Source organism: Gadus macrocephalus, chromosome 8 (genome assembly GCF_031168955.1).
Source record: "Gadus macrocephalus chromosome 8, ASM3116895v1".
Taxonomy (NCBI): Eukaryota; Metazoa; Chordata; class Actinopteri; order Gadiformes; family Gadidae; genus Gadus; species Gadus macrocephalus.
Genome location: NC_082389.1, coordinates 1,507,274 through 1,530,112, shown reverse-complemented (window position 1 = coordinate 1,530,112; position 22,839 = coordinate 1,507,274). Strand labels below are relative to the sequence as shown.

The following is a 22,839-nucleotide window of genomic DNA, read 5'->3' as shown; positions in this document are numbered from 1 at the left end:
TTTGGGCCAAGAACAGCCTACTGAGAGTTTGTGTGAAGTGGGTCTTGATGTTTTCTAGGACTTCCGGCCATGACGGTGTCGTACTCCTTGGAGGTGGCTAACGCTCGATTCGGTGGCTTCTCCAAGCTCCTCTTTCCGTTGGAGAGGGAGTATCTACCGGCTGCTTTACAAGGAATTCCTGGTGTTCTGTGCGCTGTACGCCTTTGTCAGTGTCTTCTACAGGTAAATGCTTTTATTTTTGTTTGTTCTTGACACACTGACTCTTTTGTTTTCTGAATCTGGCATTGAGCACTGGATCTCTTCTGTGTGTAGATATACACTCACATCTAGACAACGGGACCTGTTTGAGCGCATTGCCCTCTACTGTGATCATTTCACCAACACCAACTTCATCCCAGTCTCTTTTGTGCTGGGTAAGCCCATCCAAGTTCTTCTTCATCCACTCCATTGATCCGTGATACACAGAATTCCTTTTATTTACTTCAAACTTTTGTGAAAGTTATAACTTTTTCGAAGAAGGCCTATCGGAATTGAATCAGAGTATTTTATTTTATTTTTATATTTTAATTTGCATTAAATCATTCCAAAAACGTTTTACGGCTCGCTCTCAAAACGATTACAACCTCCACAGGATTTTACGTGACCTTGGCATTCAACCGATGGTGGGGGTCAGTACACCAGCTTCCCGCTGCCGGACAACCTGATGATGGTGGTGTCTGGGAACGTGCACGGCGGAGACGAGCGGGGACGCCTGCTGCGGCGCACGCTGATGAGATATGCGCACCTGTCGTCTGTCCTCATCCTGCGCTCCATCAGCACGAGGGTCCGCAAGCGGTTCCCCTCCCTCGAGCACATCGTAGACGCCGGTGAGGAGCCGGCAGCTGCTGTGTATATAAACTTGCTAAATCCGTATTCACGATATACATTTAATCATAATTTCTCATCAAAGGCTATATAATGTCTGAACCCTTTTCGGTGAAACTTTTTTAAATTATTCTGATACGGTTCTAAAACTAGCTTAACTTCTTAATTACCTTTGCATTGTTGACTTTAGTAGGCCTAACATTTTTTTCCAAATTCAAAATGTCCCATGGCCACGGATCACGATGCATGGCTTCGGACTGCAAATCGATTACAAAGCGCCTTGTATATACGCAGGGTTTATGACGGCAAAGGATGTGGAAAAGCTGGAGTCCCTGAACTCTGACTTCAACAAGTATTGGATGCCCCTCACGTGGTTCTCCAACCTGGCGGCCGAAGCCAGGGAAGAGGGTCGAGTCAGGAACGATGTGGCGCTTAAACTCCTCATGGAAGTAGGCCTGCGTTTTCCCCTTCTAAAATTGGAAAGAACAACGTAATAACTTGATTAATTAATCAAAGCTGGCCTAGTGTGATCTAGTAGTGTTTATTAAATAGGGAGAAATGAAATGACATGCAAAAATGTAATAACAAGATTAATAATATATATATATAATATAATATAGTATAATATGAGATAAGATAATCTAGCATTAAATAAATCAAAGTAGGCATGCGTTTAAACCATTATCCACTATGTTCACAGGAGCTCAATAAATACAGAGCCAAATGTAGCCTCCTGTTCCACTATGACTGGATCAGCATTCCTCTGGTCTACACGCAGGTATGTACGACGTGTAATAAAATAATAAAAGATAAGACCTTCTGGAATACTCTGATGACCTATGGGAGGCATCAGATGTTAGGCTCGCCCACAGATGGAACTTCCTGGTTCACAAAGTAAAAGTCCTCCCTTTAAATCCATTCCTATGTATTTCTTTTTTGGTAAGTTTGACCATCATGAGTTGATTTAACTAAGGACAAGAAAGATACATATATATTTTTCTCTTGCCATTAACCTTTTGTAATGAAATTTGTGCCTTCATAATATTATGGTTGCTCTCTACACAGGTTGTGACGGTTGCAGTATACTCCTTCTTTGCTTTCTGCCTGATCGGACGTCAGTTCCTAAACCCGATGAAGGGCTACAAAGACCATAAGATCGACTTGTACGTCCCTGTTTTCACACTGCTCCAGTTCTTCTTCTACGTCGGATGGCTCAAGGTATGTAGGTATATGTACCCAGCCACGGGGACGACTCTGCGCTGTCTACAGTGAGTTCCTGTTATGAGAGTGGTCGCCCATATACCTCGATGAGGCTGTGATGGTTCCACACAGGTGGCCGAGTTAATCATCAATCCCTTTGGAGAGGATGACGACGACTTTGAAACCAACCAACTGATAGACCGAAACTTTCAGGTGGTTTATTTTGTTGATTCATTTTGTATCATTACGTTTTCAGGTTTTTTACTGCAATTTATATAAACATGTATATTTTATTTAAAAAAACTGCCACGCTGAAAGAAAGATTCCCAGGCCTTTATTTCTCAGAGCCTATTGCGGGGGGGGGGGGGGGGGGGGGGGGGGGTTGGTTCCAGTTTCGCGTCATCTCTCCGCTCTCGTTCCAGGTCTCCATGTTGGCTGTGGACGACATGTACCAGAACCTGCCCCCGACGGTGAGGGATACGCACTGGGCCGCGGCGGGCTCCCCCGCGCCCTACAGCCGGTGCGCCGGCCCCGGGGCGCGGACCCCCGCCTTCATGGGCTCCACCTACGACATGAGGTGAGCCGCTGGCGGCGCTCCCTCTCTGGGGTCTGCGCTGGTCGTCGTTGTCCCGCCGGCGGAGCCCAGGTGGAGCGTCCAGGGTCAGACCTGGGCCCCACTGGGGAGGCCGGCAGACCGGTCTGTTGACTAGCCGGCGTACGTCTGTGAGGAGGACACTCCCTCTGGTGAAGTCACCTGAGGAGGTTTTGAAACGGCTTTTAAAAGCCCTTTAATCACATTGCATGTCGTGTGACTAATCATGCAGGATTGGGCTTTTTCTTACAAAGCTGGGATCCTCCCTCAGTGCAGCTCAGTGGTCATCAATGAATTGTCTCTTTTGCACAAAAAAAGAAACGTTTGTGTTTACTGTTGCTGAGTCGGCTAATTAAGCCGACAGGAATAAATCCAAAATATAGCCCTAACTTAGTTTCTTCCCTTTTTATTTTCCTACTTATTTAGCACATATGCTTCGGCGGGATATCCCAAGTGTGCAAATTAAACAAACACAAACCAGGTGTTGTTTTTTTTTAAGAAGTTGGCAAACCGCCATTGACGTAATTAGTGGCCCTAGTTCGATTCACCGTGTTCTGTACTCGTGTCTCTGGCCTCTGTGTATCCTACAGGATGAGTGCTGAGGATCTTCAGGTCCACCAGCCACAGGACTCCTCTTCGAACATTCAGATGCTTCAGCCCAGGGGCTCTCTTGGAGACGGGCTGGAGGGGGTTTGGGAGAAGGGCAAGGGAATCATTCGAGGGGCGAGCCTCCCGTCCTTGCTGGAAGGCTTGACACACCCGGTCGAGGATGACTGCGTTAACGGCAGCGGCGATGAGGTCTGAGCCCTGACTCAAGGACACAGGCAATGATTACAGTTGGATTACATGATGAATTAAGAGGAGGTTTATGCATTTGTTTAAGCTTTCTACAGTCTGTTTTTGTTACAATAATGGTTTTGAAACATGATTTATTTATTATTTTATTTTTAACCTTATATATATTTCTAAATGATGCATTGTTCAAAATAAAATCATAATAAATGTGATATTTGTTATTAATTTAAATCTATGACTGCAATATTTCAAACGTATGGTTCATGGTTGGATAAGCGAAGCGATAGTAGCGAAGGACTTTTACTTTGAAATTAACAGGACGGATCACGAAAAGGGTCAAAATAAATGTCAAAAACTTACTTCCGTATACTTTCGCTTTACCAAATACATTACCTGTAAACACCCAAAGACTCCTGACGACGTTGACATTATTGGTTGAAAAGTCCAATTGTAGGTAAGTTGTTACCGTTAATGTTAAAGCAGCATTAAGCCATTCGCTTTTACTAACATTACGACGTGTTTTGCAGCTATATTAGCTAACGAAAAGCTTGTTAATGATAGCTAGCCTTACTTCATAGTTCTGATGTGTGAAAGCCATTGGGTGGCAGCTTTAGCAGTCTTTCGTTTTCTCGCTATCGTTTATCTGAATGATTATATAACAGGCGTTTCACCCTTTAGACCCTAGTCAGAGACGGGGTATGAGGTTGTGAGATTAACGTTAGTCATCTTATAATAACCAGCCCTGTTCGGGTCTCAGAGACGGACATTGCTCTGCCTCGAGCATCATATAATATGCATACTGAAGCCGAGCTCTGATTCATTCAAACGAATGTTCTGTTTTGTCTTGCTGAAAACAGGGAATCCGCTGCCACACTACGTGGTAACAAACAAGCACTGAAAACGGTCATGTCAGGTGACGCCTCGCCGCCGTGTTATTAAGTGTGACCGCTGCATTGCTGGCGGTGGGAAGCCCGCTGACAGCACCGACATGGCCCTGGGTGACAGCCCTCACGTGCTGTTAGGGAGGATTCGCTTCCTGAACAAGTGCATCGAATGTTTCCGAAAGAGCGAGCCTGTACCAGAGAGTTTATGTTATGTGCCGAACGAGGTATGTTATAAAATCTGCAAAGATTCATCGTCCGCCTCTTCCGCATCATCCAGCACGTCGGCTGGCACTGCTGGTACTCCCGGAAAGACCGTAGTCTCCGTGTTTGAAGCCCCTACAACGACCAGTAACAAGAAATTATGCAAGTACAATATTGAACCAAAGAAAGGAACGTGCATACGGACAACTGGCGATGAATACTGCAACAGCCAAGGCCTTTGGGTGAAATTAAACAAGGTAGGCGTCTGAGGTTCCAATGTGATCACTTCTAAAGTTCATCATATTTTTATTCTGGCACCACTGCATGTGCACTTTTCACACCACCAGTGTTCGCTTATCCACTAATTATCGAATCGTAATGAATATACTTTCTAAATTGATGGAGAATTGTTTTCATTGATGCACCCAACATAGGCCATTCTTTTTGCAACTCCCTGCTTTCGTAACTTCTTTTGTTTGAACATTACAAACAGATTGTTGTCCTAGAATGTCATTCTGTAATCATTTCTAAAATAGACTTGCATACATAAAACCTGCTGCTTTGTATCAAAACACCACCTTAACGCTTAACATAGACGACCCCTCAGTCACCAACCATACAGCTCCCTATATATCCTGCAGCCATCGTGACTGTATCCAACCAGTGGTTCACGTGTTGACCACGTGTCCCCCCCCCCCCCCCCACCCCCCCCCCCCCCCCACCAGGAGCAGCTGGAGGAGCACCGCGCGGGCCAGGACCTGGAGGAGGCCTGGATCCTGGTGTGTAAGCACACGGAGGGCGGCGACCGCCTGGTGCCGGTGGAGTCCCCGGAGACGCTGAGCCGGCACCAGCAGCTGTTCGGCTACGACCACAAGCCCTGCAGCCGCTGGGAGCAGGTGGTGGACGTGGAGAATGCCCTGCACCTCGGCACCAAGCCCAGGGTCGCGGACAGCGACCCGGCCGCCGTCCAGAAGCTCAGGTGAGGGAGTCGGGGTCTCCGGGTCAGTTTCTCTTTCACCACAGTGACGCTCACTGGTTCCCAACCGCTGACTTGAGGCGTGCAGCTTAGTTGACGTCAAGACCTTTCGTGGACTACCTCGTATTTGAGTCACTAACCTAATGAATAGATGAATAAACATGCAGTGGTTGAGCAGAGTGCCGTCACCCCCCAAATACACAATGATTACTGCAAGGTTGTGTCTGCTACCATGGCCGGTGGGAAAGAGTGGAAAGACTACGTCAGCAACGTGGCCCCCAGTGTGTTTATTTCATAAAAACGAAAGATTCTTTTATTTTACGATACATTTATTTTCAATGATCTATTCCCTTTTTTTCAATGATAGTAAATCGGTCTATTTCAAGAATAAAACCCCCGTACCGCCTGCAGTACCCTCACATACCACCGGTTCAAAAACACTGTTGTCGCTCATTTACTCACTCTATACCTCTTCCACTAACTCATTCTAAATCTCGATTCCGCACGTTGTGGAGTCAGAGTGAGGATGCGAGCCGTCTCTGCGTGGGTTTAAAGGCGATGCCTGTCTTCCCCCCCCAGGCATGTGCCGCCCACCTGGACGTACGAGAGCGACGAGGACCTCGTGCACTTCTTCTACGACCACATCGGCAAGGAGGACGAGAACCTGGGCAGCGTGAAGCAGTGCGTGACCAGCATCGACGTGTCCTCCTGCTCGGTGAGTCGCACGGGCTGACCGTCGTCAGTACGTCGACTGTGACGCGTTGCTGTGGCTGTGGTGGTGGGGGGGGAATCGGGGATGAGGATACCGGTCAACGGTCGCCATCAGGGGGGCTTTATTTATGCAGGAGCACCGCGATCAACCTCTGTGTTCCTGGATGGCTGGGCGTTTATTTTATGTTGACTACGATGCAGCTCTATCTGCGGATTTCTAAATGGATCGACCAAGCAGTCGGAGGCACCAGCCAGACTGAATCAATACGAGTCTCAATAGAGTAGCAGTACGGAAAGCCTGTGTGTGTGTGTGTGTGTGTGTGTGTGTGTGTGTGTGTGTGTGTGAAGCTAACTGCTATTTGTTGTTCAGGAGGACCCTAGTGGCGGGGCGAGCGGTCTGACGGACGGGGACACGGAGACCTACTGGGAGAGCGACGGCATGCAGGGCCAGCACTGGATCCGCCTGCACATGAAGAGAGGCACCGTGGTGAAGTACGAGACGCACGCCCTCACTGCGGGATGGGGGACCCCCTCGGGGCCCCTGAGTTGGTATTCTCGCCCATGTTTCCATATCTGTCGCTGCCTGCTGTGAATGCTCAAGAAACCATCAATGCTAAGTGGCAATAATTATGTAACAGATACAGAAGACTTTAAATTGTATGTTAGAGGCGCCCAGCTGCAGCAAGAAACGTCCAAGTAAATAGAATAAACACAACAACACATAAACACTAGCATTATAAAACACAAATACAGCATCCATAGAATATTGTCATTTTAGATTTAAAAATATGCATCTTTCCAACAGTAGAATGTCAATAAACATGCTTGTGTTTAAAATCAAAGTATAAATGTAAGCGCAGCTAAGTGAGGTGAAGCCTAGTGTTAGTAATGCATGTCTGCAGCACCTCGACCACCCTTAGTTCCCCTGCGCCGTTGGGCTCCAACATGGGCTCAATGCGTGGGATCGAAGCGTCTTTGCCATGGTTCATATTCTGAGCCCGCCGCCCCCTTTGCGGCCTCCAGCAAGCTGATCCTGACGGTGGACGCCACGGACGACAACTACATGCCCAAGAGGGTGACGGTGTACGGAGGGGAGGGGGACAACCTGAAGAAGCTGAGTGACGTCACCATCGACGAGTGAGTGTTCACAAGGGAAAAGGTCATGTGGTTTGTTTTGGTTCTGTTGTTAGAAAGCAGTGTTTTCTATCGATGGGTGTTCAGGACTGCATGATAAACGCCTCACATATATCGTCATATATATTTAAAAAGGGCATCCGATTGCTAACTGAGAAACCATCCAAACATGCAGGACAATAACATTTTTGACCCGTTTTGAACCCGTCGCTGCTGTGTGTTGTTCCCGCAGCAATCTGATTGGAGAGGTCTGCGTTCTCGAGGACATGTCGTCCCACCTGCCGGTCATTGAGGTCCGGATAGAGGAGTGCAGGGGTAAGCCTATGAGCCACCAGCTCCATATTCCCGCCTCGCAGATCCTTCCTGAAGCTGCTGCTAATGTCATTCTAACGGATTAACGTCCACCCCGCGCCGAGTCCAGACGAGGGCATCGACGTGAGGATCCGCGGCCTGAAGATCAAGTCGTCGTGCGAGCGGGACCTGGGCCTGAACGCCGACGTCTTCCAGTCCTCCAACCTGGTGCGCTACCCCCGACTGGAGGGGACGCCCCCTGAGATCCTCTACCGCAGAGCCCTGGTCATCCAAAGGTCAGGGGGGGGGGGGGGGGGGGGGCATGTTCCATTGGTTCGTAGGGGTTTCTGAAAATAGCTGTTAAAGGGGAAACACTATACCACCGGGTGTGAGTGTGATTAGCCGTTACAAGCCATTTTGTAAATGTGATACATCTAGGTGGACACGCCCACCTGGGATGTCAGAAGCTGTGCATTTTCAAAACGTCTTGTAACGGCTAATCACACTCACACCTGGTGGTATAACATGTCCCCTTTAGAGTTTTGAGGGGTCCTATCTATCTGCCATGAGCCATGGATCACCAAATAACTTAATTCAAAGAACCACTGGGAAAAAATCTTCCACTGGGCCTTGACACTGAACATCGCCGAAGGGAAACACCGTGCCCAAGCTGAACTGGACAACAAATTAATAATGAAAGTGAAACATGACTTCACTTCAGCTGAGCCAGCAACTTGAAATGTTATTGCGTACTTTTTCCCTTTGTTCATGCTCCCTTCTTGTTCCAGTGTGTGACTGATGCCTTGTGTGTTGGGCGCACAGGTTCATCTCTCTCCTGGACGCCCTGCTGCCTCACCTGGTGCCGGCCTGGGACTACAGCCTGGGCACCTTCAGCCACCTCAAGGTGAGCCCTGTCTCCACCCCCCAGATCACGTGCACAACGGACAGAGGTCCACCATGTGACCAGGGCTGAACGATCTAGGGAAATAATCGAATTGTGATTATTTCAACCATTATTGCGATTGCTATTTAGGTTTTTCGTTTTTTTACGTTCTGTATTATTCACTAAACAAGCAATAAATCATTTTATAGTATGACCAACACAACATCGGAAGCAGTCATCATATAGACGGCTCTTACCTTTTAAGCCAGGTCGATGCGCTGAGATTAATTGATGCATGAATGGATATTATAACATCTTTATTTAACTATTGAATTGTAAAATAAAAATCTATACGAATCGTACTGATCCCCAGTCAGTAAAAGTAACAGTAAAAAATATATCGCGTTCTATTACTTCGTGACGTCGGTTTGATTTCGGTGCATCGGTCAGCCCTACATGTGACCCGAGTTAACGATCGTCCAATGAATCGATCCCCGCAGAGCATCAAGCAGTTCCTGCTGCTGTCCAAGCGGCGCTCGGCCCTCATCACGCAGTGCCTGAAGGACTCGGAGACCAGCAAGCCCAACTTCATGCCGCGCCTCTACATCAACCGCCGGCTGGCCATGGAGCACCGGGACAACCCCTCGCTGGAGCCCAGCTGCAAGAACGCCCTGTTCACCCAGGTAGGGGCCGCGGAACCAGGGCCCGCCAACCCAGATACATGGGATGTTTTTTTAATTGTGTCGTCCATGATCTTGAACATCGTGGCCTTGTTGTTTTTTTGGTCACTGTAATTAAAATAATAGCATCATTTAGAAGAGCGAATGTAATCCTATGTGCGGATGAGCGCTTAATGTTAATGCTGTGATGTTTTTAAATCTTAGTGTTTGAGATCTAGCTGAAAGCGGGGGTTCTTTTGTACTATAACCTCGATGAATAGATGTGTCTGTGTCTGTGCACACAGACACAGTCTGTGTGAAATGCACCGGGGAATGAGGAAGATAAATAAAAACGCCTTCAAATAACACGCCATTTCTTCACCCAGGTCTACGAGGGTTTAAAGCCGTCCGATAAATTCGAGAAGACTTTGGATTACAGGTAGAACTCTCCTTGTTTGAACCCCTCCCCACACCCCTCACAAACCCCCCCTCTGGCCTCCTGATCGTCACCTCTGCCCCTCTTGCGCGCGCTCCACCAGGTGGCCCGCCAGGTACGATCAGTGGTGGGAGTGCAAGTTCATCGCAGAGGGCATCATCGACCAGGGCGGCGGCTTCAGGGACAGCCTGGCCGACATGTCTGAGGAGCTGTGCCCCAGCTCGGGGGAATGCCCCATGCCTCTGCCCTTCTTCACACGCACGTCCAACCAGGTGCGCCGCACTCAGGCCTTGTGCCTTCGTACCTTTCCTTCCTTTTTGTTTCATGCAGGTCGTTTTCAAAGGAAAATGCCCCAAACAACTTACTTTAGACGAGACGTGATGTATTGGGTTGTACAGTGTCCTTATGGATTAGTCCTGGTCCAATTCAGAAGTTAAATGCACTTTGTTTTAGGGACTATGTGATATGGTCCCACACTGCCCTCTATTGGTCAATCGGAACCGCCAATTCTTTTTGGCAGCTCTGTGGTGCAAATATTCGAACGAGAATTCGGTGATTGTAGCGGGTGGAGTTGATTAAAGCCTGAACAACAACATCATAGCCCGCGCCTAAATACAAAACAGTGTGCGCCTGAAGGCCTCTTTGATATTGTGATTGTTGGTTAGGGGAATCTACCCGCCACCCAGAGGTACTAACACTTCCCTAATGCCTTGCTCCAGGGCAGCGGGGAGGCCCGGGACTACTACGTACCCAACCCGTCCTGCAAGGAGTTCCACAAGTTTGAGTGGATCGGCCAGCTGATGGGCGGGGCCCTCAGAGGAAAAGACTTCCTGGTTAGCACGCCGCGCGCCGCGCACTGAACGAATGCAGCGGGGATTAAAATGAGCATCGCAAAGTCATGGACTGGATTTGTGTTTCAAGTGGAGGCACAAAGTGCTACACCGATAAGGAGAGTTAGAAATACATCACAACACATATATTGCATAGAATGAAATAATACAATATAAGATAGGAGATTTATTATGTGTTTTTAGTCAGTATTAAAAGTATTTACAGATTCTGAAGAAGGTGAAATGTGTGGCAGGTTATTCCACCATGTGGAAAAGCCCTTTCACCTTTTGGATTCTAGGCTAGAGGGGAGCGGCTAAAGTAGGACTGATGTCTTGTAATAATAGCCCAAAAAAAAGCCAGTTTGATGAACTACATTCAACCCTGTTTTAATACAGCCCTTTCATTATTATGTTGTCTCTTATTTATTACACCCTGTCCAGACCTTCACGCCTGTCCCCTGACTAGTTTAAGTGCATTTGTGTTTTCTACTTTCTTTCCGTGCATAGGCTGTGTATTTGTATATCCGTTTTATATTTGCCCTAATGAGTCATGCCTGTGTATTTTTTTATTTGTACCTTTTATTCCTGGTGGGGCCTCTTGGGCCAGATCCATATTGTATATAAGAAACTGAAAAATAAAGGTTAAATAAAAGTAATATTGATGGGAACCTGGAGGACGCTGCCTTCCGGTCTCACGCTGTCTGCCCTGGGTCCCTGCAGGTGCTGGCTCTACCTGGGCTGGTGTGGAAGCAGCTGGGTGGAGAGGACGTGAGCTGGAGCAAAGACTTCCCCGCGGTGGACTCTGTTCTGGTCAGCATCCCTCCCCACAAACATCGTGGCACCCGCAGCATCTGTAATGCGCTGTACTATTCGAGGAAGAGAGGAAGATGTAGAAAAGAAACAACCAAAAATAACCAGTCCCTGTTGGTCTCTCTGCCGTTGCCCTAACTCACCTGTCATGGAGCTATAATAGCACAATATCCTTAAAGAGCCTTTCACCCACGGATAGCTGGGGCATTTCTCACATTACACTCAAACGACTCTTGAATCTTCCCTACATCGCCCTTAGCCCCACTGTCGGTATGCGCCCACTCAAGGGCTGATTATGGTCCCAAGTTAACGTAACCCAAAGGGGGTTACGGACCCTCCTTGCGTCCTCCGCAAGGGCCGGACGTGCGCCTCCCAATAATCGTAACCTTCCGTCGAGGCGACGCAGCAGCGAGGGCTGTGATTGGTCCGCTCACTAAAACCCGACGCAGAAGCATGAAGGTTCAGGACTGCGTCGGAGCGTCTGCGGGGTCGTTGCGTTGCGGGGACGTGGGGCCATGATCAGCCCTTCACAGGGGAAGCGATGCCCCGCCCTGACCAGTGCTGTCGCGCTCTCTCCCGGGCCCCAGGTCAAGCTGCTGGAGGCCATGGAGAGCATGGACCAGGCCACCTTTGAGTTCAAGTTCGGGGAGGAGCTGGTGTACACCACGCTGCTGAGCGACGGCCAGACGGTGGAGCTCATCCCGGGCGGCAGCAGCGTGGCCGTCCGCTACGAGGACCGCTCTGCCTTCATCCGGCTGGTGCAGAAGGCCCGCCTGGACGAGAGCCGGCCGCAGGTAGCGGGGAGGGGGGGGGGCCGTGAGGGCGTGGCTGGATGCGTGTTCTGCAGGGCTATGTTGAGGCAGTGACGCCTTTCACTTGCACATTACACCGTTGTCATTTTTTCTTTTTAGGGGTGGTCAAAGATTTAGAGTTTTAATCGCGATTAATCGCATAGTATTTGTGAGTTGATCGCGATTAATCGCACTTTTAAAATTATATTTTAAATCCACTCCAATTGAGGTTAAAAATAAATAAAAATAGGCCAAGAGATCTTGAGGGAGTTTTATTGACTCACTCGTGTGGGTTTAATATGAAATTTACGGAAAGCAACAGATTTGGGAATTTCTACAGGCTGTCACTTACTGCAAGTGTAATTGAACGCAAAGTAAGCGGAACAGAAAACAAAAAAGATTTCTGATATGAATGCAAAAAAAAAAAAAAAAGCGTCAATTTGGATTAATATTGTTAAAATAAGATTGCGTTAACGCGTAATTAACGCGTTAACTTGCCCATCCCTCATTTTTATCTATTTTTTAATAAATCTTGCCCTCCCTTGGACGTTTGTTCACCGATGTTCACCGAGGCTTGTCTACCATGAGGTCCACCGCTGTGGTTGGGGATTCATCCGAGCCCTGTCTGCGGTGCGTCTCCTTCCAGATCGCCGCCATGCAGGCGGGGCTCCTGAAGGTGGTGCCCCAGGCCGTGCTGGACCTGCTCACCTGGCAGGAGGTGGAGAAGAAGGTGTGTGGAGACCCCGAGATCACCGTGGAGGCCATCAAACGACTCAGTAAGTGGACCGCTGATGTCAATGCAGATTTACCTTGGTTTAAGGTTATAACGGGTCAAAGAAGCTACGTCTATCTCTTAAAGGGTTTATGGTCTGAGCTTGGTAATGCGGAAATTATTTGGAATTGTATTATTTTTAAGGGAAAACTACTTCAATGTCAATGAATTCTAGTGCTGGACCGATTTACAGGATCCATCTTTCAATACAAAAAGAGCATAACACCTTCGATCATTGATTGACCGTTTGTTGCATTTGTCTCTGGTGACTTGTAGAGATATTGAAATTGTAAAGACCAAAGGGTTTATTAGAATAATTGAATAAGAAATGAGATGCATTTCTAGCAGCAGCCCTGAGTGTTTCTCCACCCGTCGTTCACAGCCCACTATGAGGACCTGGAGCAGTCGGACGTCAGGGTGCAGTACCTGTGGGAGGCCTTGCAGAACTTCACCAACGGTACGGTCGCCCGTTGCTTTATTCTTTAGATTATCATTAATTTATTATTAATTAAGATGAACTGGTCGCAAGGCCAAGCGCTCGCCGTGTCTCCTGTGTGTTTTGTATGGTCAATGGTCACAGTATCACGTGGACGCGATGACCACACCACGTGACTTGTCCCTTGTGTGTTCCAGAGGACCGCAGCAGGTTCCTGAGGTTTGTGACCGGGAGAAGCCGGCTCCCCGCTCCCATCTACATCTTTCCTGACAAACTCGGGTATGCCGGATCGTCTATTATCTCCTCAGACGCGTTCATACAAGGTGTTGTGTTGTTTTGACGTAGTTCCCCTCGCCCCCTCCAGGTCTGAAACGACAGACGCCCTTCCACAGTCTTCCACGTGCTCCAGCACCCTCTATTTACCCAACTACCCGAGGCAAGGAGCACGCCAGACGGACATATCTGACACGTTCTGCTTTACAGAGACTGGATTCACTATGACATGAATGAGGACATGCACCCTTTCATTCATTTTAATGTAGAAAATATTTTGACGCATACATTAAGTTCAGGTGTCAAGAATTCAATGTTTGATTTGAATGCTTAAATGTATACAACTAATAAATGCATTTTGAAGTAAGGAATAACAGCGACACTACATACAAACTGATATATTTATGGAAACATTGGCATTGCCTCATGCTAAAGTAAGCTGCAATATATGGCAATGTTTGTTATGAATGCTTAAATGTATATAACTAATAAATACAGTACATTTTGACGTCCGGAACAACACTGACACTACATACAAACTGATATATTTAAGGAAACATTGGCATTACCTGCTGCTAAAGTCAGCTGTTATATACACTGCTGCTTTTGATTGTAGACTTGGAAGGACGGATGGAGATTCTCTTGTGTTTTTAACCACTGTTCTCTCCGCCAACAGTGCAAAGGTTTGCGAGGAGAAACTGCGCTATGCTGCGTACAACTGTGTGGCTATCGACACGGACATGAGCCCCTGGGAAGAGTGAACCCCATCCTCGTGGCTGTATAGGGGAACCCATATTCACACACACTCACACAGAATCACTTGCCAAAATTACCACCATATCTACATTTTTGCCAATTATTCATGACTGTGTATATAATAAAGTATGGCATCAAAGTATGAATGTTATGTGTTTTTGTTTCTGCACCTGTACAGACAAGTCTGGTAGCTTGATGTCGGTTTTTAAATCAATATTGTTTGAAGCAGCATCAGTGTTTAGCGTGCTATGACACCAATGTGAAAAGAGGCAATGAACAGGTCTCATCTGTGAAAGTATGGTGGTTCTGAGATAAACACAATTCATCAATAACACCAGAAAATATGAACTTTTTAAGAGTGGGGTGCTACTCTGAAGGGATCTGAAGAAATATTCCTAGTTCTAGAGTGCTGGATCTAAATGATGAAGTGATGAAGATAAATTGAAGGAGGAGCTGAGTAAAGTAAACTCGACTGGGACTTGGGAAAAAAACTAGAATCCATGAAGCATCACAAGAGCAGGTGAACGTTATGTGCAGATAAGAAAGATAACAGTGATTTGCAACATATACCCAATGTTCAGGTTGATAACTTAATATTGTAACACCAATAATAAGTGACTCACTTCTGCGTATGCAAAGTAATATTTCGAAAATAAGCCAAAATAATTTGATATGTGTATGGCAAATGTTAGGGACATGTGAAAATTAATCAGTAGTGCATTGATGAAGTGCCTTTGGGTGGCGCTATGAACGAGGTTTACCTGCGAAAAAACAGGAAGTAATGGGTTTTCTCGCGAGAAGAAATGGCTTCAAACTTCCCCATGAGCCCTTGCGAGTTCTCTTTCTAGCCGGCGCCTGAGAATGGGTACGTGTTTTCATGCTCGGGTTGGAGAGAGAATCCTTGTCCATCAGGTTTTATACAGCATTATTATGGCATTAACAGTCTGAAATATACCTGCTTAATACAATCTAATCGTAGAGATGGCCAAATTGATAGACATATTTTAATGTATTTTGTTAAATTGAGATCTGTGGAAACGGATGGCTGACTTGGCTACCAAGATGGCTACGCTCATGGGCTGTATAGCAATTGATACGGAACGATGTTTTTAAAAACACGGTAGACTTCTCATTTAATTGACTTAAATTACTTCCAGGGTGCATATGTTTTCTTTGTGTTCCCTGGGCATATCTTAAACTTTAACCCGCTTGTATTTTCAATGTGATTTGCAGTAGTACTGAGTTCACGCTAACACTAGGCTAACTAGCAGGCTAACTAACACCGTTGTGAGATTGTAAAATACAGATATTGTAATTGACAAAGAACGTAGTTGCCTGTACGCATGACTCTAAAATGTTTTCTTGATGGCTGGCGGGTAATGCCGGGATCTAGTACTCTGTCTATACCCGTTGAGTCTAGGTATTTGTTAAAAGCTAGGTGTTTTTGCCATGTGCATGCTGTCTGTATGTTTGAGCAATATGATGATACTATAAGCGGAATCCGAGCTCGCTATGAGGATAACTACCTTGGAGAACTGATTGCTCAAGCGTTTCATGCGTGGAATTAAACAAATAGAATCTACTCTCCAAATTAACCACTTGTATCATCTGCACCAGGTATCTCGAGGGACAACTGGCATAAACGCCGCAAGACCGGCGGTAAACGCAAGCCTTATCACAAGAAAAGGAAGTATGAGCTCGGTCGCCCACCCGCAAACACAAAGGTATGTAGCCCTACGAATGCTGTTTCTGGTTTTTAATGCCGTGGGTGATGAGAACCTGACCTAAGGCTTTTATTTGTTTGGCCGTTTTGGTTCAAATCGTACTTGCCGATGATAGGACTCTGTCATAGTTACTCTGACACGTGCATTGCATGTAAGGCATGCTTGTTATTGGAAATCGCTTAAGTTAATCACACTACTTTACTCTTTTCACAGATTGGACCTCGTCGTATCCACACGGTGAGGGTCCGTGGTGGGAACAAGAAATACAGGGCTCTCAGGCTTGACGTTGGCAACTTTGCTTGGGGCTCAGAATGTAAGATTTGTTTATATATTGGCTTAATTGCGTTTTCTGCTGGCTGCACATAGATCTTGGTTAATGGTAAATGACTAGCTCAAACTTGATAAATTATCCATTAATTGTAATATTTACTACATGTAGGCCCACATTTCTTTCAATGACGATAACCTTGTCCAGTTCTGCTACTGAATGCAAGTGACGATAATGTGACTCTGAGAAAGAATGTTTACTAAAAACGTCCCCAGCAATTGCATCTACATCCAGTTAAACGTTTTGGGGTTTGCTGTTTTTTAGGCTGCACACGCAAGACCAGGATTATAGATGTGGTCTACAACGCCTCCAACAACGAGCTGGTGAGAACCAAGACCCTGGTGAAGAACTGCATTGTCCTTGTTGACAGTCTTCCCTTCAGGCAGTGGTACGAGGCTCACTACGCCACTCCAATGGGACGCAAGAAGGGAGCTAAGCTGGTAAGGATAATAAACTGATTTGTCTAAAAATAATTTGTCTTGTGCTGTGTGGTTTTAGCCCACATTTAGAAGTGGCCTTTCAGTGATGTTAAATAAACTTTTCCAGTTCTGCTACTGCTTGGTTGAAGACAATTGTGACCCTGAGGAAGGCCTTATGATAAAGTTAAAACTGTTGAAGAGCACTGGAACATGTGGTGTTTTACGCCACAACATCTCAATTCTTCTTGTGCATCTCCTATAGACCGCTGAGGAGGAGGAGACTCTGAACAAGAAGAGGTCCAAAAAGATTCAGAAGAAGCTTGATGAGCGCAAAAAGACCAGCAAAGTCAATCCCCTCTTGGAGGAACAGTTCCAGCAGGGAAAACTTCTTGGTACGTCAAATGTCTACAAAGTTATTTTAAATCATGGGGCTCTTTTTATTCCCATTGCTGTTCATCGGAGATGGCAATGTTGGCACACCTTAACTACATCCTTTAAATTAATCTTCTTGGATGAGTACTTATCTGCAACGTTATCTGCATGTAATTAAACGTTGGTGTTTCTCTCCCACAGCTTGCATTGCTTCCAGACCCGGCCAGTGTGGCAGGGCCGACGGCTACGTACTGGAAGGAAAGGAGCTCGAGTTCTACCTGAGGAAGATCAAGGCCAAGAAAGGCAAATAGATGTACAGCCGTTTGATAAGTCAAATAAAATCCAAACGTCCCAAAGCTGTGTATCGTCTTCACTTTCTTTGGGGTATTGATTAGAACAAGAGATGTGGGGATGGATTTATATCGGAGGGGTTTTTCAGATGCACTGTCCATTCATACTGGACTGGTATATGCTGCCCTCACTGGCTGTCCAAACATCCTCAATGTTAGATCAACCTTGGTTTGCAGAAGGACTGGGTCACAAAAGGACTTCTTCCTTTCAAAGGCTAAGAACAGGTGGATGCTGAAAATTTTAATCTGTTTCTAAATAAAACTAGTAATTCCAAAACTTTCTCTGTAGGACAATATATGCCATGATGCATCTGGATAAACAAGGCGATATAAAGACAATGGGGTTCAGCTGTGGCTATTTTATTATCCAGGCTTTTGTTTTCGTTTATTCAGAGATTTAAAACCTCATCAATAGAAATGTTAAACGATATGCAGAAGCATGCCAGCTATGAGGTATATATTTCCTATTTTGTCTTTACATCGGGAATTGCATAAGATGAGACATTTTTTACTCATGTCCTATAGGCAAGTAAAAAGACAAACGTTACCTTCATCTCGGAGTCCCCCGTCGATAAATAATGCATCAGACAAGTCAGGGAAAGTATGACCGCTCAGTGTTGTGGCTCCACCACAACCCTATAAGCTTTACTTTGACAAAAAAAAAAAAAAAACATGGGTTGGGTCAACTAAAGCACTTACCCAACTCCCCAATACAAATCGGAGATGTGTAACTAATCAGGAGTTAAATACAAGCACACAAAATATGTTGGCTTAATTAAAGTATTTTTGCTCCCTCTGAATCTATTTCATTGATAAGTTTGTAGTGTATAGCTTGGGTTGTGTTTGTAGTTATCATTTTGGTATGGATTTTGCTCATCCAGGAATGCAGTAAATAAGAAATAAAATCTGGACCAAACTAATTTCTAAACCCTCGCTATGGTCCTGAGAACAAGTACACACATAAGCTAAGTCTGTTTGATCAATGGGTTAAATAAAATGCGTGTTTCCTTCAAACATACATTTTTATATCGATAAATGCTCTGATGCATTGGAATGGAATAAACATAATTGGCATGTCAATTACTATAGAGTGGCGAAGTAACGCCTCTTCCGGTAGGGCTCATGGGACCTATGAGATCGAAAAATATGAATGGGTGTCAATGGAGAGAAAATAATTATTTTCTGGTCCCGGTCTTTATATGCCCTGGATTACACATATGTTGTTTGTGGATTTAAAGGATAATTTTTCATGCAAAGAGTTCGACCGTTTATTGTGCAATTGTTCAGATAAAGGCTGTAGAGAAAACACGAGAAAGACTACACGGCTCGTATGTGACGTCACACTCCCTGCGACTGGCGTGGAGAAGACCGACAATCTTCCCATCGGCATAACTGAAACTCTGCACGTGCCCCGATTTATAATGGTTTTCACCTCTTTCGATGCTTTTATCCTCCCCTTGGAAAAAGCGGTGAAGTGGGGCAGAGAGATCGCCATCTCTGTGCCGAGTTCCAAGGGCGGGTGTGGTGACGTATATCATATGCGTCGAGAGCAGCGAAGAGCTGTAGTTCACAAAGCGGCCTCACATAAAACCTAAAATTATCAAACTTCTTCACGAACATTTTTAGTTTTCTTTGCACGAAAAATTATCATTTAAATCCACAAACAACATATGTGTAATCCAGGGCATATAAAGACTGGGACCAGAAAATAATTATTTTCTCTCCATTGACACCCATTCATATTTTTCGATCTCATAGGTCCCATGAGCCCTACCGGAAGGGGCGTGACTTCGCCACTCTCTCACTGTAATTATCTTCTGGTCCCAGTCTTTATATGCCCCGGATTACACATATGTTGTTTGTGGATTTAAATGATAATTTTTCATGTCAAGAGTTTGGCCGTTTATTGTGCAATTGTTCAGTTAAAGGCTGTAGAGAAAACACATTGAGAAAGACTACACGTCTCGTATGTGCCGTCAAGCTCCCTGCCACATGCCCCAACTTACAATGGTTTTCACCTCTTTGATGCTTTTATCCTCCACTTGGAAAAACCCTAACATTATCAAACTTCTTCACGAAAATGTTTAGTTTTCTTTTCATGAATAATTATCATTTAAATCCACAAACAACATATGTTTTATCCATGGCGTATAAAGAGTGGGACCAGAAAATAATTACTTTCTCTCCATTGGAACCCATTCATATTTTTCGATCAAATAGGTCCCATGGGCTCTACCGGAAGGGGCACGAGAACCCCCTTGTGAGTGGGTAGCTAGAGTGAGGGCAGGACTTCTGGTTGCATGAGAGGGAGGGACTACCCCTACATCCTCATGCAAGTGGCTCACTCTAAGCCAATCACATGGAACAACCAATGAGCGCTGACATACACCGCAACCATGGAAGTATAAATAACCATAGAACCCACTTCTCGATCTCATTCACTTCTTCAAGAACAACTATCAAGTGAAGATCTCAGCCGATCCCTCCTAAATACGTCGACGGTAAGCTGAATGGCTATGTTATATTATATTATAATCGTTAGTATAAGGACTTTACTCGTGCAGCCTCATTCAGGGAATAACTAACTTCTAATGTTGCATGATTCTCTTATGTATGGGTTTAAGGAGATGTGTAATCACTCGATTGTATAAGCGGTACTAGGACACTCACTTTTGGAGTTTTAAGTTAATGATGTGGGAAGATATTGTGTTCTCAAGACTGCTATTGACGAGGCCTATTATCAGTTGCAGCACAAACGAGATAAAATCGGACATTTAGTTGATGGTCGGTATCCACTAGACTGGTAATTCACTCCCTGGAAATGATGACAAACCCAGCTCATTGAAATACAATGAAAATACATGTTCCAAATATTCTGATCCAGGGAGCATCCATCCACGGTTTTGCATGTAGTGCTACCGAAAAAAAAACGAATTTAGGTGGGTCAAGGAGCCCATATCCGTCCACGCTGCGAACCGGGTTACTACCACGTGTTGCTACATTAGCATGCTAGTCTCATAACCGTACACGTGTGACTGCCTATAATGGTCCGCGTGCTAACGGGCCCGGGGTGCAACCGCTGTATTTCCTTCATGAAATACACAACAGATGCATTATTTATTAAATAATGAGGATTGTTCTTACCATCCGTTTTGTTCATTATTTGAGTTATCACGGTATATTGATATTTTCCCCAGTGAATTGTCCCTATTTGCACCATTCTAGATACAAAGTGATCTACTTCATTTTTTTTTTGGTAGACTGATTACTTTCCTCTTAAGTAATGCCTTGATCCAATCTTTTTAGGTTGATTGGGAATGCCGAAATCCGCCAACTTGCCGATGACTTCGGCGGCTGCGCTGGGTCCACGCCGGCCTCAAGGAACAATCCCTGGGAGTGAGTAACATTCCTTTATATTTTATTAAACGATTGCTAGGTTTCACACGTGGTATTCTCCTGCAATCCATCTATGGGTGGGAGGTGCAAGATGTCTGTAAATATATATATAATGAGCTTGCTAGCTGCATGCTGTCGACGATGCTTGAGCAATATGATGATACTATAAGCGGAATCCGAGCTCGCTATGAGGATAACTACCTTGGAGAACTGATTGCTCAAGCGTATCTTGCATACTTAAATTTGTCGGCAAATTACTCTCCCAATTAACCTATGGTACTCTTCTTATTCCCACCAGCTATCTCTGACAATTGGCCCTAACCCAACTGGAACGAAAGCCCTACCCTAAGGATTGAGCCGAGTCATCTTCCAGCAACACATGGGTATGCTTGATCTCTACCATGGCTACGGTTTTGGCTTTGCTGTTAATCTTTGTCTAAAGATGGTAAATGAACTGTAGCTTTTGAGACAAAATCTAAAATGTCCACTAATATATGATCTTGAATACTATTGACTGGATTTGAGTTGTATACTGGTTTGACTTAATTCTGCACTGTCCATTTATACTGGTATGCCACCTTCATTGGCTGTCCAAACACCCTCAGTGCTAGAAGAACCTTGGTTTGCAGAAGGTCATGGTCACATAATGGCTTATCCCTTTCGAAGGCCAAGAACAAATGGAGGATGAGAATTAAGCAGAAGATCCCAATCTGTTTTGACGTGTGTGAAATGACACTAACTATTGCATTACTTAATGTCTCGGTGTGTAGGCATCTCAGTGGACAGCTGCCATAACCCACCAAGATGGGTGTGAACGGCTGGGTGTCGGCCGACAGAGGTACGTTAACCCCTGTGACTGCGTTAGTCGATTGCGTGGGTGATGAAACCCTAACCTTAGGTTTGTTTTTATTTGGCCGTTTTGGTTCAAATCTTTTAACTTGCCGATGCCAGGACTCTTGTCATAGTTACTCTGACACGCTGCAGTACATATTGGTGTTGCCAATACAATGCAGTACAAGTGGATGCAAATATCATGGACTAGTCAATTAATCAGATTTTGTTTTTGAACAGATTGGAACTTGCCCTAGCCACACGGTGATGGTCCAACGTGGGAACACAAAATGGAGGAACCTGAGCCTGGATGGTGGCAATGTCTCAAAGGTAAGATTATATTTTAGATTTAAATTTTATTTTCCTCCCTATTGTCTTTTTTTTTTGTTTACGAATGGATTTTAGTATTTGTATCACTTTCAATGACGATAACCATGTCCAGTTCTGCTACTGAATGCAAGTGACGATAATGTGACTCTGAGAAACATTATGTACTAGCATTTTCCTGGAAACTGCTTGTTCATCTTCCTAATATTGCTGTGATGCTGTTTTTCAGGCTCCACACGCAGGACGCGCCATGTGGTCCAGCAGGAAGCCGTGAGAACCCAGACTGGTTAAGAGTGGTGGTGTCCTGGTTGAGGCTTCAGTCATGCTGTTGAATGAGGCGTGGTTTGCCAGCCCTACTGGATGCAAAGCTGGTGAGGATTTCAACATGATTTTCGATTATTCTTTTTTTTATTGTATAGAGTGTTTGTGGTTAGAGCCACATCTAAACTTGGCCTTTCAGTGAAGATAACATTGTCCAGTTCTGCTACTGAATGCATGTGACGATATTTGTGACTCTGAGGAAGGCCATATAATAAAGTTAAAACATTTTAGAGCACTAGAACATGCTAGAGGTAGGCATGAATTGTTAGGCCTCAGAATCTCACTTTATTCTTGTCCATCTCCTGCAGTCTCGACCTGAAGAGCTCCTGAACACTTTCTTGCAAGATCCAGAAAGTTCTGCAAGGGCCCAGCAGAGTACAGTGAAGAGCTTGAGATACCTGTGGAAATGGATGCAGAGAACAACATATTGATTAAAAAATAAATCAACTTTCCGCAACATTTTCTGGTTTTGTCCTT

The 22,839-nt window shown here is 45.3% G+C and overlaps 3 protein-coding genes, 1 long non-coding RNA gene and 8 other non-coding genes across 14 annotated transcripts; 11 read left to right on the top strand and 1 right to left on the bottom strand.

Annotated features, from left to right (window-relative positions):
* On the top strand, positions 1-3,676 carry best4 (bestrophin 4). Its single transcript, XM_060057963.1, is given in 11 exon segments — positions 1-132; positions 134-222; positions 313-413; positions 632-666; positions 668-866; positions 1,159-1,313; positions 1,565-1,642; positions 1,930-2,082; positions 2,197-2,277; positions 2,487-2,641; positions 3,247-3,676. Coding segments are annotated over 11 exon segments (1,323 nt in total). The 5' UTR covers positions 1-69; the 3' UTR covers positions 3,461-3,676.
* Positions 3,677-3,754: 78 nt separating this feature from the next.
* On the top strand, positions 3,755-14,440 carry hectd3 (HECT domain containing 3). Of its 2 annotated transcripts, none has more exons than XM_060057961.1 (20): positions 3,755-3,905; positions 4,309-4,793; positions 5,262-5,515; positions 6,092-6,227; positions 6,594-6,715; positions 7,247-7,360; positions 7,590-7,672; positions 7,779-7,944; positions 8,471-8,552; positions 9,032-9,214; positions 9,577-9,629; positions 9,730-9,898; positions 10,346-10,459; positions 11,177-11,266; positions 11,854-12,060; positions 12,704-12,833; positions 13,212-13,286; positions 13,463-13,544; positions 13,630-13,701; positions 14,215-14,440. In XM_060057961.1, exons 2-20 carry the CDS (start codon positions 4,440-4,442, stop codon positions 14,297-14,299), a joined length of 2,571 nt encoding a protein of 856 aa, XP_059913944.1. In that variant the 5' UTR covers positions 3,755-3,905; positions 4,309-4,439; the 3' UTR covers positions 14,300-14,440. The 2 variants fall into 2 exon arrangements, with proteins under 2 accessions (XP_059913944.1, XP_059913945.1); XM_060057962.1 differs by having other exon boundaries at positions 3,783-3,901.
* Positions 14,441-15,050: 610 nt separating this feature from the next.
* On the top strand, positions 15,051-20,087 carry LOC132462431 (small ribosomal subunit protein eS8). Of its 2 annotated transcripts, none has more exons than XM_060057967.1 (6): positions 15,051-15,159; positions 15,912-16,018; positions 16,232-16,331; positions 16,611-16,786; positions 17,028-17,196; positions 20,044-20,087. In XM_060057967.1, the coding sequence occupies exons 1-6, from the start codon at positions 15,156-15,158 to the stop codon at positions 20,070-20,072; spliced, it is 585 nt and encodes a 194-aa protein (XP_059913950.1). In that variant the 5' UTR covers positions 15,051-15,155; the 3' UTR covers positions 20,073-20,087. The 2 variants fall into 2 exon arrangements, with proteins under 2 accessions (XP_059913950.1, XP_059913949.1); XM_060057966.1 differs by lacking the exon at positions 20,044-20,087 and adding an exon at positions 17,339-17,493 and having other exon boundaries at positions 17,028-17,157.
* LOC132463721 (small nucleolar RNA SNORD55/SNORD39) lies at positions 15,766-15,840 on the top strand. The gene has a single exon (XR_009527121.1). It is a non-coding gene; the product is annotated as a small nucleolar RNA SNORD55/SNORD39 (small nucleolar RNA).
* LOC132463726 (small nucleolar RNA SNORD46) lies at positions 16,056-16,161 on the top strand. The gene has a single exon (XR_009527127.1). It is a non-coding gene; the product is annotated as a small nucleolar RNA SNORD46 (small nucleolar RNA).
* Positions 16,469-16,536, top strand: LOC132463723 (small nucleolar RNA SNORD38). The gene has a single exon (XR_009527124.1). It is a non-coding gene; the product is annotated as a small nucleolar RNA SNORD38 (small nucleolar RNA).
* Positions 17,028-20,177, bottom strand: LOC132462432 (uncharacterized). The gene is made up of 2 exons (XR_009526841.1): positions 20,044-20,177; positions 17,028-17,196 (listed from the first exon to the last, which is right to left on the bottom strand). It is a non-coding gene; the product is annotated as an uncharacterized LOC132462432 (long non-coding RNA).
* An 852-nt stretch (positions 20,178-21,029) lies between these two features.
* Positions 21,030-21,104, top strand: LOC132463720 (small nucleolar RNA SNORD55/SNORD39). Its single transcript, XR_009527120.1, has one exon. It is a non-coding gene; the product is annotated as a small nucleolar RNA SNORD55/SNORD39 (small nucleolar RNA).
* A 327-nt stretch (positions 21,105-21,431) lies between these two features.
* LOC132463729 (small nucleolar RNA SNORA35) lies at positions 21,432-21,562 on the top strand. Its single transcript, XR_009527129.1, has one exon. It is a non-coding gene; the product is annotated as a small nucleolar RNA SNORA35 (small nucleolar RNA).
* A 191-nt stretch (positions 21,563-21,753) lies between these two features.
* On the top strand, positions 21,754-21,863 carry LOC132463725 (small nucleolar RNA SNORD46). Its single transcript, XR_009527126.1, has one exon. It is a non-coding gene; the product is annotated as a small nucleolar RNA SNORD46 (small nucleolar RNA).
* A 268-nt stretch (positions 21,864-22,131) lies between these two features.
* LOC132463724 (small nucleolar RNA SNORD38) lies at positions 22,132-22,199 on the top strand. The gene has a single exon (XR_009527125.1). It is a non-coding gene; the product is annotated as a small nucleolar RNA SNORD38 (small nucleolar RNA).
* A 296-nt stretch (positions 22,200-22,495) lies between these two features.
* LOC132463722 (small nucleolar RNA SNORD38) lies at positions 22,496-22,565 on the top strand. Its single transcript, XR_009527123.1, has one exon. It is a non-coding gene; the product is annotated as a small nucleolar RNA SNORD38 (small nucleolar RNA).
* The last annotated feature ends 274 nt before the right edge of the window (positions 22,566-22,839 follow it).

Coding starts and splice junctions, on each gene's coding strand:
- hectd3 (XM_060057961.1), top strand. CDS start 4,440: ATGGCCCTGGGTGACAGCCCTCACGTGCTGTTAGGGAGGATTCGCTTC. Junction 13,287..13,462: donor CTTGCAGAACTTCACCAACG/GTACGGTCGCCC, acceptor TGTGTGTTCCAG/AGGACCGCAGCAGGTTCCTG. Junction 13,545..13,629: donor ATCTTTCCTGACAAACTCGG/GTATGCCGGATC, acceptor CGCCCCCTCCAG/GTCTGAAACGACAGACGCCC.
- LOC132462431 (XM_060057966.1), top strand. Junction 16,019..16,231: donor GCCCACCCGCAAACACAAAG/GTATGTAGCCCT, acceptor CTCTTTTCACAG/ATTGGACCTCGTCGTATCCA. Junction 16,787..17,027: donor GCAAGAAGGGAGCTAAGCTG/GTAAGGATAATA, acceptor CATCTCCTATAG/ACCGCTGAGGAGGAGGAGAC.